At 39.7% G+C, this 16931-nt stretch overlaps 1 protein-coding gene across 3 annotated transcripts in view; it reads right to left on the bottom strand.

Moving 5' to 3' along the window:
- Positions 1–16931, bottom strand: part of LOC106871843 (kinase suppressor of Ras 1-like) — a 62678-nt gene that overhangs the window by 19379 nt on the left and 26368 nt on the right. Inside the window, exons 2-9 of one of the 3 annotated variants that reach the window (XM_089342654.1) lie at positions 15023–15154; positions 14028–14172; positions 12143–12761; positions 11359–11546; positions 10944–11010; positions 6516–6596; positions 5412–5476; positions 474–1415 (exon numbers count right to left, since the gene is read on the bottom strand). In XM_089342654.1, the coding sequence (XP_089198780.1) occupies positions 474–1415; positions 5412–5476; positions 6516–6596; positions 10944–11010; positions 11359–11546; positions 12143–12761; positions 14028–14172; positions 15023–15154 (2239 nt within the window). The remainder of the gene's footprint in view (positions 1–473; positions 1416–5411; positions 5477–6515; positions 6597–10943; positions 11011–11358; positions 11547–12142; positions 12762–14027; positions 14173–15022; positions 15155–16931) is intronic. The other 2 variants (XM_089342655.1, XM_089342656.1) reach the window with 2 other exon arrangements.

Raw genomic sequence — 16931 nt, 5'->3', positions numbered from 1 at the left:
AAGGATGTATTAGTATAGGCAATACAGAGTGGAGAGAGTGAGAGAGAAGAGGAAGGAGAGAGTGAGAGAGAAGAGGAAGGGGAGAGCATAAGAGAGACAGAGAAGGTGAAGAAGATTTAAAGAAATTAGAGAGAGAAAAGTAAAAAGAAAGCTGGAAGGAGGTTTACCCATTACCAATTGTGTATTCACCCAATTGCAAGTATGCGTTCACCCCAGTATGAAGTGTGTGTTCATCCAATGACTGATAGCGAGTATGTTTCCCTGATACCAAGTGTGCGTTTGCCCCAATATGAAATACGTTCACCCAACATCAAGTGTTTTTTTTTTTTGACCACATTTGCAAAAGAGCAAGAGGAAAGAAAAAAATTGAAAAAAAAAAAAAAAAATTGAAAAAACTGCCAAGTTAAATTTGAACCGGCCGTCATGCCAACCAAATTGCACCCTTAGCATGTGTTGTAGAGTCAACTGATTACCTGAGTTGGTGTATTGCCAATGTGGTACCTGTTCATTGACACCAGAATATTCCGATGACGACGACGATGACAACGATGGCAGAAGTTTGGACATGGCTACCAGAGGCGACTGTATGGGGCCTTTAGCCTGCGGGAGATGCAACAATGCAGCAGGGGGCACAGTCGGAATGCCCGTCACTCTTTTCTTTAACTGACCCGAGTGAGACTGGTCGGAGAGCAACAACTTGTCGGCACAATTACGCAAACCTTGGCTGGCATGGAAGTCTTTGTAGTCCTTGTGTTTGCATGGTTTGTCAGAGGATGTGGAAAAGCATGGAAAACATAAAGTCGAAATAGATCTACAATGCACACATTCAGCGGAACCTAGGTTCAAACAGGGGTACGTATAGAGGCCAAGCTTTCGTTCATGTTCATACACATGCTGACAAGCACATCTCGATGGTAACGGGATGCTTTCAAGAGGAACACGTTTAAAATGAACATTGTGAAAATTAGATTTCTTTGTGCTGCAAACTGGTGACGAGGATGGTGAGGCCCGACCAAAGTGATGGAAGGAGCCATGTCTTGAGGGTTTGTTGACAGCACTCAGATTTGGCAGGGCCTTACTACTTAGATGGTTAGCAGGGTGGTTAGCATTCATGTTTAACGGATAAGCAGACTGACTACAAAAAACATCAAAGAAAGCAGGTTCAGTAGGTGTTGAGCAAGACACGGGATAATGGTCCTCACCTGGGAACGGAAACTGAGATGGTAAGGGCACAACCTTCGGGGAGGCAGCCGGAGAGGGAGAAGTGATGCTGGCAGGGGAAGTGATGGGGAGAGCAGGAGAAGATGGGGTGGATGAGTTACAAGACGATGTGTTGGAGCCTGAATCCTGGCGTTGGAGTGTAGGAACAGACTTCACCAGCTTTATAATGCTTCGCCGAGAGTTTTTGGGAGAACCTAGAAAAATAGACATACAGAGGAGTGAGGAAACATTACTTGACATTAGGGGTCAGGAAACATAAGAATGACATTAACCCAGATTAAAAAATCAAAAACAACAACAAATTGGTTTTAGGCTTCTTTCTTTCCTTTTTTTTTTTTTTAGTTTTCTGCCATGATATTACACAACAAACAGACAACAATGAACAGTGATTTCTGATACAGAACAACATACCATAGAGAAAACCACAAAACAAATATAACAACAACAACAACAGCAAATTATGATTGCAAAATGAAAACCATTGAAGACAATTGGGGGGTGGAGGGAGAAGGGCAAAGGTGAAATATTTAAACAAACAAATTATTTTAACTATGTTGTCTGGAACTATTTTTGGCTAGCTTTTAATATTAAATTTCAAATCACATCTACCGAGAGGAGAAACTAGTGACAAAGTCTTATGTAGGTCAGCAGTTCTTAACCAAGGTAAATTAGGGAGCTACGGTGGTATTTTAGGGCCCTATGAAAATGTTTCGCTAATCAGCAAGATTTCTTTCTTTAACACTTAACATAGTCCAACATGTTTCTGGCCATTGAAACATGTTCTCTCAGAACCTACACCAGTGAACCTACACAAGTACACACACGTGTGACAAACAAAATAAGTGTTTTGAAACATAGAATGGCTATGGAGATCCACAAGAATAAAATAGGATGCAGGTACTCGATGTTACAAGAAAATAGTAGCTAAATCACAATTAAATAACGCCATTATCTTATAAAAAGAAGAGCAAATTGATAATGCAGTCCATGATACGCTACGACTAAAAATTAAAAAAAAAAAGATATAGATGGTCATGGCTGGAATGCCTTTGATCATAAGGAGGTGTACCAGATCATGGCTGGCCTGGAGCTAAAAACAAACAACAAAACTAACCAAGAAACTATAGACATGAACAATTTCAATGTTTAATGAGACCTGGCTAATTAGTCAGAAATTAATGATGAATTAATTAGTAGATTGAATTGATTAGATGCTAAAACGTGACAGCTAGAACCCCCCCCCCCCACACACCTCTGCTGCTTCTCCACAAATTTGCAGAGTATACATCTGCACGTGACCCTGCTGAACATACCTCCATGCAGTCATGATGGAACAGAAAAGTCAGCAAACAGCACCTTTTCTCTACACAATTTTTGAAGTCTCAATCTTGAAATATTGTAACACCAGGTAAAAGGACTAAGCAGCAACCTGTGTTTTTAAATAACTTACATTAAGGAAAAGAACTGAAAGATATTTGTAAGAGACATGTGAGAGGATGGGACATGCCGGACATGAGGTCACCACAGAACACATGCAACAGTAGAACATTTGATGCAACTCAAAGACCAGGTTTGAACTAGGAAGACTCGAAATGGATGGAATGGTAACAAATTTAGAAAATACACTACAGAAATAAGACAGCAACATTATAAGTAAGCTTGGATGAGAAACAGCGAGGGACAGGAACATTCAACAAGTCTCCAACGGACATATAAAAGATATATATATGTACAGGACAACATAAACAAAACAGTATGAGGAGACTGGTGAAAGATGAGAAGAGAGAGTGAAAATGAAAACAGTACATAACATACATTGAACTAGATGACAAAAAGGCAAAGATCATTGCACCCAAATATGATTGCTAAATGCTGTTTGATAGACGAGGACAAATAGAAACACAAAGACATTGATATGTCATGAACAGAACCAGAACATAAGTAACAACAACAAAGAAATACAAACAAAAAACAAGCAAAATAACTTTAAGAAATATCAAATTGTTGCTTAACAAATAATCAAGAGCAATATTTTGTATTGTTTTAGCTTCTTGTAAAATATAAACATTGCTCAACCATTTTAAGAGCAGAATTTCTTTTCATTTGACCCTTTAACGTTCAGATTACTCAATCAAATGTCATGATCATTTATTCACATTGTTTTGAATCAACCAGGCATTATCTTGTAGCTTTCAGATTTCAATAATGTGATTGTTTGGACATAAAACCACTCGAATATTCAGGCCAGAGATGGACTATTTTCAATGGTAATGGGTTCTTTTAGTGAGAAAGGAAGAGCAGTGCCTTTGACTGTTTGTATGCCTTCTGACACTGGTGGGATGGAGGGAGAGATGACTGCCAATTGGAGGTCAAACCCAAATGCTTGGAACAGAGGCACCAAAGCACACAAGGTTCAGGCAGTGGTGTTAAACCGAAGAAGAGATGAAGTCTACAAACCAATTCCTTACAGTGCTTCACTGTAATATAATAGCTACAATGAGACATTATACCAACATTGGTTAGAACCGAAGACATTTTTTGTAGGTTTAGAGCCTGTCAAACCATCCTTTTTATGGCAACTCATTGGATGTGTTAAGTAATAAACTATTCAATATGTTTTTTTGTGTTATGTTTCAGTACGCAATCGGGGTTCTAATCAAACCAGCCCCTATTTATTGTGAGATATGCAGTCCCGAAAGTTTAGGAATTTAAAGTATGTAAGTCAGTTGGCCCTCATTTATTGAGAGAGATAAAATCTCTAAGATTTAGAAATTAAAAGCATGGTTAGTTGATCCCTGTTTAAAGGGAGGCATAAAGCAAGATTATATTTAGTTTAGTCTAAGACATGTGGTTGGTTAGTCCCTATTTAAGAGGAGACATTCTATGCAAGATTAAATTTAGAAATATAAAATGTAGTTAGTTGGCCCCTACATATTGATAGGCATCCCTAAAATATAGGAATCAAAGCATGATTAGCTGACCCCTATTTAAAGGGAGATACATTATGCAACATTGTATTTTGTTTAGCTTAAAATGTAGTTAGTCCTTATTTACTGGGAGACATCCCTAAAATTTAGGAATAAAATGCAGGCAATTAATCAGCCCCTGTATATATCAGGAGACATCAGGAAGATTTAGAAATTTAAAACTTTGTTAGTTGGTGCCAACTTTTTGAGAAATATCCCTAAAATTTAGGAATTAAAAATACAATTGGTCAGTTATTTGTTTGAAGACATTAAAGAGTTTGTTGAGAGACTGGAAAGCTGTACCAAGATGGTCAGGTGATTGGTCAGAGAATTTTTTTCTCCAACATAGATGTTGTTTACCTGTTTGGTGATGAATTGTTCAGTCTGTGTATGTAGTTGCTTCTCTATAAATACAAAAATTTACAAAATACAACCACCATACAAAATGCCTCGAGCTATTAGAATGACCGCTAAGTGAGGGGAGGGAGTAAAGATGTCCCTAGTATTCGCATAAGTGCAGCAGTACATACATACAGAAGCGTGCCTGCACACCCACGTACATGTGCCTACATATATATACTCATCCACCCTCACTTGAAACACACACAAAAAAAATAATATATATATACCTGCATACACGCTCACACACTCGCACAAATGATGGCGTGGGTTCCCACTCCGGCATCCGAAACTCGGAGTTTTATCATGGCTACCAAATAATTGTCACATATTATTTACAGATAAATTCCTCTATTTCCATAATATCAAGGTCTCTTTCTTTCTTTTGTTGTTTTTTTTATCAAAATATATATATATATATATATATATATATATATATATTCTTTTACTTGTACCAATTATTAGACTGTCGCTATGCTGAGGCACCGCCTTGAAGAACTTTTGCGAAGCGAATTGATCCCAGAACTCATTGTCAGGCTCCTTTTGCTGAACTGCAAAGTTATGGGGGTTGTAAACAAACCAACACCGGTTGCCAAGCAGTGGTGGTGAACACACGCGCGCGCGCTTTCGCATGCACACACATGACGGGTGTCTTTCAGTTTCCTTCTATCGAATTCACTCCTATGGCTTTTGGCCGGCCTGGAACTCGTGTGATTGGGAAGCAAACTTCTTACTTCACAACCACACATAATGCATGTGTATATATGTGTATATATATATATAAAACGGTGTATAAAGGTAACATAAGTGGCATATCTAACTCACCATACTTTAAAGGAAGGCTGCAGGTATTGGGAGCTCTATTGGCACAATCGCGATGGCATTTATACCTGGAAATAATAAACAAATAACTTGAACTGACAAACAAAACGTTTTAAAAAGTTACTTTTTCTTCTTTCCTTTATAAATTAGCTATGGCCCCATGAGGAACAGAGCTGATGGCCTTTTGCTGGTTGGAATATTTTAGCTGCAAGTTTCATCTTGTGACACAGCCTCAAAGAGAAAAACCATTTTATAAATAGTTTGTAACACAGCATTACATCGTGACAAGTTACTAAATGATTGTAACACAGTGCAATATAGTACATGTTACAAAGACCTTGTAACACAATACAGTAATCCCTTGATTATCACGTGTGTTACATTCCCCTACCCCCATAGGTGAAAATCTGTGAAGTAGAAACAGTACTGTACTGTATATTGTTTTTGTTATTATTTTTGTAATTTGTATATATTTATTTTATAATAAATGCAAAACAACACCACGGAGGAATCGACGTAAGCTTAAATAATAAACTGCGATATGGCAAGGGGTTACTGTATAGAGACAAGGTATAGAGTTTGTAACAATACAGGAATATTTGGATCATGATCATAAGGTCAAGAGTTCAAATACTGGTGGCGTGTTGTGTCCTTGAGCAAGACACTTTATTTCTTGTTGCTCCAGTCCACTCAGCTGGCAAAAATGAATTGTACCTGTAATTCAAAGAGGCCAGCCTTGTTACATTCTGCGCTTTGCCGAATCTCCCCGAGAATTACATTAAGCGTAGATTTATCTGTGGAATACTCAATCACTTGGACATCAATTTCAGGAGCAGGCTGTTCCGTTGATTGGATCAACTGGGACTGGAACACTCAGCCAGTTACATATCGACAGAGTTTGTGACAGTATGATACAACGATAACTAATCCACGGCATGTGACACGGTTTGCGATAGGCTCCTTTAGCAATACTTTGTGACAGTTCAATATGAGGTAGGTGTGGTGGCTTCCAGAAGTTTGTGACACAACCCAGTAGAGAGACAACTCAACTTGTTTGTGGCACAGAACTAATCAAAGAGAAGGATAGAAAAAACATGCAACACTTACCTACAATCTTTACATATTTTTCCAAATAAAACATGCTTCCTACAATAGTCACAGATCTCAAACATAGGTTTAATGATAAATCTGAAATAGATTAAAGGAAAGTATGGGATTAATGTGGAAGACAGTAAGTTTTGTCATTCAGAAACACACAAAGACTGTCAACTTCACTTTAAACCTCTTTTTCTAAAATGGTGTGTCATAATTGTCATTACTTGAAACTGTAACCTGTTCACAAGTGTAAAATATTGCTACATCTGAAACTTCTGTGATGTAGGCACAGGAGTGACTATGTGGTAAGTAGCTTGCTTATCAACCACATGGTTCCAGGTTCAGTCCCACTGCATGGCACCTGTGGCAAGTGGCTTCTACTATAGCCTCGGGCCGACCAAAGCCTTGTGAGTGGATTTGGTAGATGGAAACTGAAAGAAACAGATTCTCATCTTTTTACAAGTGAATGAACACAAGGTCTAACTGCAGTTTGGCAACAAGGACCACAAGAAGGGGTTTGAAGTGTTTTATGTATTGAAATTTTTATTGTTAAGTATTCAGTTGTCACTGTTAATTTGAAAATGGGAAAACGAATGGTAATAGATATCATATTATAGATTTGGGATAAGTACCAGGAGAGTGAGAGAGAGAGAGAGAGAGAGAGAGAGAGCATGTGAGATAAAAGTGAGAGAAAGAGAGAGAGAGAGAGAGAGAGAGAGAGGAATGCACGTGTGTACTTTGGCCATATGTTACACAGCAAACATGAAACGGTTATTTCAATGGCCCAGCAAATCAAAATGACCTTAGAGATATGGACATAGGTGAGCATGATGCACTAAACTTTATTACAGGCAAGATAGCTTTTCAATTTTCTTTTTCTTTTTTTTTTCAATAAGACAGCAAAAGAAAATTAAAAAAAAAACACAGGCAACAACAACGTTTGTTGATATTTTTTTTATATAAACCTATTTTAAGCTCAAAATTAAACACACAACAGCTGATGATTTAAATCATCATCATCTAGTGTCAGTTTTCTATATTACGTAAGTTGCACAGTTTGACAGGACCCAATGAGTCAGAGAACTTCACTGTGCTGCAATGTTTGGAATATTTTCTACAGCTGGATGCCCTTCCTAGTGCCAACCACTTTACAGAGTGGCACTGGGCACATACTTCATGGCACCAGCACCTGTGGGGTCACCAGAAAATTTGCAGGACTAAAGATTCACCTTCACCGACTGAAAAATTATATAGGGCAGGTGCCCTATATAATCTTGGAACGAAATGGTTTTGATTTACTGTCGGGTGACTTTTGGCCAACCCTGTATAAAGCTTTCCTGTTATAAGCCCTGAGTTACTCCTAAGGTTGAATAAAAAAAAGTGGGAATGTGTATCGAATACGATGCATGGACACCGGGGGAAATTAGTCTTCTGTATCCCATAACGATACACAGAAGAGTCAAAGACTTAAAGCAGGATATCCGACTACTATTTCTAGCAAGTTAAGCGACCACATAAACGCAGTCTTGGTCATATCTTACCCCATTCACCCCCAAAACTGCGGAGGGGTAGGTGTTAATGAGGTTATTAGGAGCTACACATTGACACTTGCATCGCAATAAATTTCACAAACTCCAGCTGAATTCGAACCAAGTTTCTCTTGTTTTGCAAAGTAAGCAGCATGTGTGTTCCTCGTCAGTCAACTTGTTTACAACCAAACGAGTTTACTTTATATCGCTGACAAACACGGTTTACATAACGCACACACACACACACACACATACCCACACACTACACACCTATACACTCGCGTCGACATTGTAACTAACGAAACTTTTCTGTACAACGTACTTCCATTGCACCCGCCTCGCGCCACCCCATCAACAACCACCGCGCGCGCGCCTGCCATCACTTTGAAATCGATTGTCATGTGTCTTGGCTTTGACGTCATTGGGTGGAGGGTGGTGGTGGTGGTGGTGGTGAAAGTGGTGGTGGCGGAGGCGATGGCAGCGGGGAGATGAACGGTGGGGGATGGGTGGTGAGAAGAGATCTGTGGCTGATGACATCAAAAAAATAACCGACGACGACGACGACGACGACGACACAGACACAGACACAGACAGACATGCACGCACACGCTGGCCAAGCTTGCCAGTCTCCAATCATACAGCTGACATGTGTTGCTTGTGTGTACATCTTCCTCCTCCTCCTTCTCCTCCTGTTGTTGCTGCTGCTCCACCACCACCACCACCACCACCACCGCCGCCGCCACACGCACCAGATCAATGCTTCTTGACGTCATCACGCCATCATCAATTGTTGTGTGAGTGGGCAAATAGCTGCGATTTGATGCACAGTCCCAACAGTATTTCCATCATTGTCAACTCCTCCGCCGCCACCACCACCCGTCATCATCCATCATCATCATCATCATCGCCATTACCATGGCCGTCACCACCACCACCACCAATCATCCATAACTGACGACCATCTCCGTTTTAATGACGACCCATCATACAACTTTTCTTCTGTTTATCAACATCGTTAGACACCGACTCGCCGTTTGTCACTGCGCGTGCGTATGATACAGAGGAGCGCAGGTTCGGTCCCCGCCAAGTCAGAACTATTTGGAATTGCCGTCACAATCACCGTCATCATTACCTTCGCTACAAGCATCATCATCGTCATCACCATTACCCCTTCCTCGCCACCATCATCATCTTTCTTTGCTACAGAATGTATGTAACAAAATATATACCGAAAACTGCGGTGTGGAATCTTTTCTATACACGACCGAAGCAACAAGTGCAGTGTTAAAAGTGAAAAATAACCCGACCAAACATATTCGCAGCGCGACTAATTGTAATTAGTGGTAAGTGCTACTGATTTCAATGAAAGGAGAAAAATGGAAGTGGTGGCATTCATTCCTTTCCCTGAACGTTAGTTATACAAGTACAGTAACTGCAACTTTGCTTCCTTATCACTGAGCTGAGGGGCTGCACCAGACTCCGGTCTGATTTGGTGTGATTTTCTATGGCTGGATGCCCTTTCTAACACCAACCACCCTGCAGAGTGTAACAGGTGCTTTTACGTGCCACCAGTACAGGCACCAGTTGCATGAAACCAGTATCTGCCATAACTGCGATTTCACTCAGCTTGATGGGTCTTCTTCTCAAGCACAGCACAAAGTAGAACCTATCAAGCGTAGTGGAATCCTAGAGATGGCAGATACTGATGTCATGTATAAGAATCCAACACACACACACATATACATACACACATGTAAAAATATACAACATAGCACACCTAGCATCAGTACAGGGGCTGTAATGAAATGAAATATGGGGGGATTTAGAGGTGAACACAGAAAAAAACAAACAAAATACATCACAGCGAATTGTTGCTCATTTTAAGGATTGGTGAGTGGTCAGAAAATGTTTGTTAAATAGAGGAGAGTGCTTAAGCCAGTCCATGCCATGGTTTGGATGTGGAAGAGAAAAGAAGGGTGAGGCCCATTAACCATAACTGCAGCTAGAATCTAACACGAGAATGAATGAGAAATAGTTGAGCGAATGCCAAGGAAACCACAGCAGTTTTTGGCAACAACATCAACATTCTAACACGTGTTTTTCACTGCTAGTATGGCGTTAGCTGGATTGGTAAAGCATCCTTCAAGTTGAGAGAGAGAGAGGTAGGGTTGTGTGAGTGTGTGGATGTGTGTGTGAGCGAGTGAGTGAGTGAATGTGTGTGTGTGAGAGCGAGCAAATGTGTGTGTGTGTGAGTGAGGGAATGTGTGTGTGTGTGAGCGACTGTGTGTCTGTGAGTGAGCAAGTGAGTGTGTATGAGTGAGCGAGTGTGTGTGTGTATGTGAGCGAGTGTGTGTCAGTGAGTGAGAGAACAGAGATGTTGGTGGAAGGGGAGGAGGGCAACCAAAGTACACAAATCTATGTAATAATTAATAATAATTAATAATAATAATGATGATAATAATGAATTTATTACTATACAACCACAACAAAAATCCAAATATCTATTGTATGTCCACAGATTGAAACAGAGCAAAAAATGAACATGGAGGTAATATACCAACAAAAATAAGTGTAAATATCTCCATAGATCTGAGGGGACCTTTAGGAGCTAAAGATTATATCTAGTTCCATAGCATAAGCGGATAATAGATAAAATATCAACCTGGATAGGCTATCAGTCTACTTCAGATCACATTTCCTGCCCTCAACAACCAGAACTGAAGTACAGGAAATGAAGTACATAAACAGAGAGCAGTTGTGTGTGTGTGTATCTTGTGTCTGTATTTGTCCCCCAACACCACTTTTTATGTGGCACCTGCACGGGTACTTTTTATGTGACACCAGCATGGGTGCTTTTTATGTGAAACCAGCATAAAAACATCTAATGTATGTGAATCAAGTCCTTGCTTACCTGTGGTTTGTAGATACCATAATATTCTGGTCTGGGGCTATAGGAGATTTAGGAACTGGAAGAGTATCTAGAGAAAAAGAACATGTAAAAGATCTGTGATTAAACAAAAACCAGGCACTGCATTGGGATATTTAATATAGGGTGGGGAGATCATCCTGGAGGGGCCAGTTTGGGTTCCTCATGATCAGCGTTATGTGTGGCCCCAGAGCTGACTTTATGATCAGGAAATATACAAGGCAACAAGTGTGCGTGTGTGTATGTGTGTACATATCTGAAGTTAGCAGTTTCTTTTCAAACATTTGTATATATGTGTCTGTGTGAACTTAGTTGTTCATTTGCTGAAGGGTTAAAAGCACAAAAAACTCAAAAACCCCACACACGCTGGTTAGGAGAAGAGTTAAACAGTGTCACTTACTTGTTTTGTGATATTCTTTCAAACTACTTGGATCAGCTTTGTATGGAGGAGATCTCATTGCAGGCGAGAGAACTGGGGAAGGGCCTTGGCTGTTTCCCCCGGCCTCCGAGCCTTCTGTTGAAGGACGGCGATTTATTAAAATTTCAAAACTGCCTCCTAGCTTACTGTTCCCGGGCTTCTTTTTCTGTCTGGAAATTTTAGAAAAGAAACAAAAGAAAGAAAGAAAGAAAGAAAGAGAAGGTTAATTAAATACAATTTTGAATACCAAAATATGAGCTTTTCTGGAAATACAAGAAGGCTATTATGCTTTCCGAAAACCATTTTTTATTTGAGGAAAAACAATCATTTGTTGAAGTTAATCATTATTAGACTGAGTTGAATGTATTAACACAAAAATGGCGATTACACAGGATATTAACTTATCACTTGCAGGGAGTTGGTAGACGACTAGAATCATTCAACCATTTTGCCTCATTCCAAGGATATGGATGTGTGGTAAGAAATTTGCTTCCCAACCACGATTCCAGCTTCAGTTGCCCCATGTAGCACCTTGGCTGACTCCTACAACCCGAGGCCAACACAAACCATGTTAGGAGATCTGGTTGACAGAAACTGAAAGAAGCCTCTATGTGTGAGTGTGAAAGAGAGAGAGAGAGAGAGAGAGAGGGGGGGGGGCTGTGTTTGTGTGAGACAGTGTCACTGTCATTCATTTCTGATATCTGACCAATATAGACTTGTCTCATACATGATGGTGTAGAATGTAAAACCCAGCGCAGGTACTCACCTCACAGGGTCGATGTTTGTAACTCGACTTGCCAGCTGAGATTCACAGGATCGACTTTTCTTTAGCGATGAAGCATCTGGAAATAGTTGAATCTTTTTCTTGGGGGGAGGTGTACTTGGGTATTTGCTGCCCATGGGTTTTGCCCTGACTAATGTTGGGGTCGGAGGAGGGGTGCCTCTGTGTCTTTCTTTTGGGTTGCGCGGCACGGGTGATGATGGGGTGCTTTGCGGGGACGTGGGGATGTGGAGCGGTTGAAAGTTTTCCGAGGGAAGAGATGACGTGGAAGGGCAAGAGATATATTTCGGGGATCCGGTATCAACCCCACCCCCGCCGCCGCTACCACTGCCTCCACCACCACCACTACTCCCCCCTCCTCCTCCTCCAGTGGTACTGGTGCTGCTGATGCTGCGACTGTTACCACTGGCCCCCTCATTGGCACCACTTCCCGCAGTACCCTCACCCCCATTACTATTTCCTTCACCGTCAGCAGCTTCAGTGTTGCTGCTGCTGCTGCTGATGTTGCTGCTATTAGCAACACTGGATGACTGAGATGGTGTGTATCGAGTCCAATGAAGCTCAACATCGTTTTCATCACAAGAATCTCCTTTAATCTGCTTGTCTGCAAAGTGGAAACAAAAAAAAGGGTAAAGAATGTCATTAAATTAGAATTAAAACAGGAGTAATTAACTCCTGTGGCACCGTTAAAACATTTCTAAATATGAAAGAAGAGCATTGGTAGTTTGCTTGAAACATTGTAATGCATAAACAGAACAATGAGTGAAATGCAGAATAAAGAAAGTTTTTAGCAAAGCTAAAAAGAAACCCTTTATATATTGTGTGCCAGAAGAGGGGCCCTTACACTTGATATATGCAAGTTTTTAAAACTTCCGGAATTGTTAGAAAGTTTTTCTTATTTCTCATTTCATTCATTTTGAAATATCTTAAATTCAGTTCCAAGATTACTTTAAGCCTTTAGCATTCAGATTAATGCCAAACGACTGGCTCCCGTGCAGGTGGCATGTAAAAAACACCGTTTTGAGCGTGGCCGTTGCCAGTACTGTGCAGCCTCTTGGCTTGCCAGTCCTCAGTCAAACCATCCAACCCATGCCAGCATGGAAAGAGGACATTAAACAATGACGATGATGATGATTACCAATATATACATATAATTAACATTAACCCCTTAGCATTCAGATTCCTCTGTCAAATATAATGCTTATTTATCCATATTGTTTTGAATTAATCAGGCATTGTCTCATAGCTTTGAGATTTCAGTTATGCAATTGTTTAATTTTAGAATGGCATTGTAGGGTAGGTGTGAGAGGCTGGATCTGGGCACTGTGAACACAGAGCATGTAGAATATTTGGGTTAGATATGGCTGGCTTAAATGCTAAAAGGTTAAGTCAAGAACTTCCATCAATTTCTGGAAAGTTCCTATCGAAGGGGTAGGTTTGGGTTAAGTGGTCCATACATGAAAGTCTTCTCCCCTTTTCCACGGTCACTGATAATGTCTGAGTGAAAGATAAGGTTGATTACAGCATGTAGGTTGTAGGTGCTGCAGTCAAAACAAAGAACTCTAACACACATTTGCATTATGTCTCATCCGACACAAACCGTGCTGCCATTACACTGCCATGGTTTGGTATTGTTTTTTTTTTTTTTGTTTTAATTGACCTCCAAGGACAAGAGACAAAGCTGACCTCAGAAGGATTTGAACTCAGAATGCAGAGAACTGAAACAAGCGGTACGAAGCATTCTATTCAAAATTCTAATGATTTTGTCAAATCACCTGAAATTAATTAATCAGTTTCTTTTAATTAAGTTGAGCTAAACAAAAAAAAGAAAAAGTTAATGAAAGACAGTTTTGTGAATGGAAATCCTTACCAGTCCAAGCATTTAAATGTTTTAAGGCCGTCGTAAGTTCCTGAATCGCTTCCTTTTCAGCATTATTATCACGAAAGAGAGACCGGACTTGCTCTTCGTTCATTTTCAAGAGAGACGTTAGTAAGATTCCCTTGTTTACAATCACCTGAAATAGGACAGAGACAACAACAACAATAACGACAATCAATCTAATTAATAACAATTCATTACATAAGCCACACAACAATGACCTACAATTCCACACTTGTATCCATTTTATTACAACCCCCTCTGCCCAGGATGGAAGACAATCAGCCTCAGATGGCATTATTTGAACTCAGAATGCACCTTTCAAGCATTGGGTCTCACGGAGGCACTGTGGCTGATGCCAGTGTCGCATAACTGGTACCTGTGCCGGTGGCACATATGAGGTACCTTTCAAGTGTTGGGCCTCATGGAGGTAATGACAAATGACTGAGATTTTTGGCAATAAGCGATGCTTGAGAAAAAGACCCATCAAGCCAAGTGAAATTATAGCTGTGGCAGATATCGGTGTCACACAACTGGCACCTGTGTCTGTGGCACGTAAAAGCACCCATTACACTCTCAGAGTGGTTGGCGTTAGGAAGGGCCCCAAAACCTAGCAGTTCACCAGAAGCAACCAACGAAATAAGTACCAGGATTTAGGAAGAAAAAGAAAGAAAGAAAAAAAAAAAGGGGGTATTGATGAGGTCAATTCATTCGACTGAAATTTCCTCAAGGCAGCGCCCCAGCATGGCCACAGTCTAATGACCGGAACAAGTGAGAGAAAGAAGATGAGAGATAATCGGGATTTCAGGAGTTTTGCAAAATGCTTGAGGTTGACTGTTGTTAAGCCTGAGATATCATTTGTGTTAGGAAATGAGGGAACCCTGGTCAAGATTTTAATCACTTTAATACAAGTAGTTTTAGCTGGGGGGGGGGGGGGATATTTCTTTCATACAAACAAGAAGAAGAAAATAAAAAGGTTAACTTACAGAGATTGCTTGTTCATTGATACCAAAAATGTTGAGCCATTTCTCAATCTTGGGAAACTCAGCAAGACGCTGATCGTTAGCAAGCTTGGCCTTAATGACTAACTGCTGACTAAACAGCTTGATTAACTTGCTCTGAAATTAGAAGAGAACAAACACGAATAGAAATAACATTACCAAAACAGTTTGGTGTGGAATTCATTGTTAAAGGAATATTATTATCATTATTATTATTATGATCATCATTATTAAGGTGACCAGCTGACAGAATCATTAGAATGCTGGATGAAATGCTCAGCGGTATTTTGCCATGGTTGACTTGGCCTTTCATCCTTTCAGGGTCAATAAATTAAGTACCAGTTGAATACTGAGGTCAATGTAATCAACTATTCATCTCCCCCAAATTTCAGGCCTTGTACCTTTAGTAGAAAGGATTATTATTATTATTATTATTATTATTATCATTATACTTCTCAGAGTATGCTCAACCTTGTTTGCTCTGGTAGATTCTGTGAGATAAGACAGCAGCCTGCTGTCAGAGATCTCACAGGGTCTCTTTCCGCACTTTATAAGCTTTAATATTTGGTTGTTAATTACCATGGGAGACATTCGACATCCATGAACCAATCTCAAAATTATTACTATTATTATTATTTTCAATTTGATATAAGCAAAAGATGTCAACAGATACAAGAATGGAACGAGCAGCTCTTAAATACAGGAGTCACGCAAGACTAGAGATACTGTTATATGCCATAATAGCTTACGTAGGAAATGGTACGAAGCTTGTCATGTTTACGGTGCCTTAATTATAAGATATTTCAAAACAACACACACACATACAACAACAAAATAATTGTCTTAAATAAATTTATCTGCTTTCCAAATATTCCGCATATTGTCTACAATGTAAGTTGTATGCAATGACTGTACAAAATGAAAACCTAATAATAGAACAGACGAACACCAAAGCAATGACAGCTTTCACAATAGATAAGGAAATAAAACATATATAGGTGTGTGTGTGTGTATGTGTGCGTGAGTATGTGTGTGTATATATATATATATATATATATATACATACACACGCACCTATATATGTATATGTGTGTGTGTGTGTGTATATATATATATATACGCACATGCGTACAATGCATGAAATTCTAATTTAAAAATTAAAAGCTAAATATGTTTATCTCAAAAAAAAGAAAAAAGAAAAAAAAAAGAACCATTTAACTACCATTAATCATGATGGCTTTAAATTTTGGCACAGGGCAAGCAGTATTTTTCTCTTTTTGAGAGGAGGGGAAGCCATTAAGATTGACCATGGTACTTGACTGGTACTCTTTTATCAATCCCGAAAGAATGGTGAGAATATAAAATAAAACACAGGCAAGATGCTACGAAACATTTTGCCCAGAATGCCAACAGTTCTGCTAGTTCACCACCATAAAAAAAAGAGGGGGGGGTCCAATTTTGGCACCAGGCCAGTAATTTCCCAGAGTCGATTGGTTTGACCAAAATCCTTTAAGGCAGTGCTCCAGCATGACCGCAATCAAATGATAAACAAGTAAAAGAATAACAGAATAAGAATGTCTATATTCATGTATTCATGGTCGTTCTCTTTAAATCTAACCTTGCTCTGGGTAGTACAGCTGTTACAAAGTACATTTGATAGTGTTGTAGTCAAACAGAGGTGGTGGTGGTGGTGGTAGTTTTTGCTTAGCAATAGCAGCAATGAAAGAGATAAAAAAGTGATATTTAAAAACACTACAGTACAACTGTGTTGTTGTTTTTGTTGTGTTTTGCTGTGATATTGTTATTGATCTTAGGTTTGTTGTTTTTTTGTGTAAAAAAATTCCTGGAGTAGGGTGCAGGCATGGCTGTGTGGTGAGAGGTCTGCTTCACAACC

The sequence above is a fragment of the Octopus bimaculoides genome, chromosome 26, assembly GCF_046866305.1.
Source record: "Octopus bimaculoides isolate indiv1 chromosome 26, ASM4686630v1, whole genome shotgun sequence".
NCBI lineage: Eukaryota > Metazoa > Mollusca > Cephalopoda > Octopoda > Octopodidae > Octopus > Octopus bimaculoides.
Note: the sequence above shows the minus strand (reverse complement) of the source record. Positions and strands in the feature narration are given on the sequence as shown.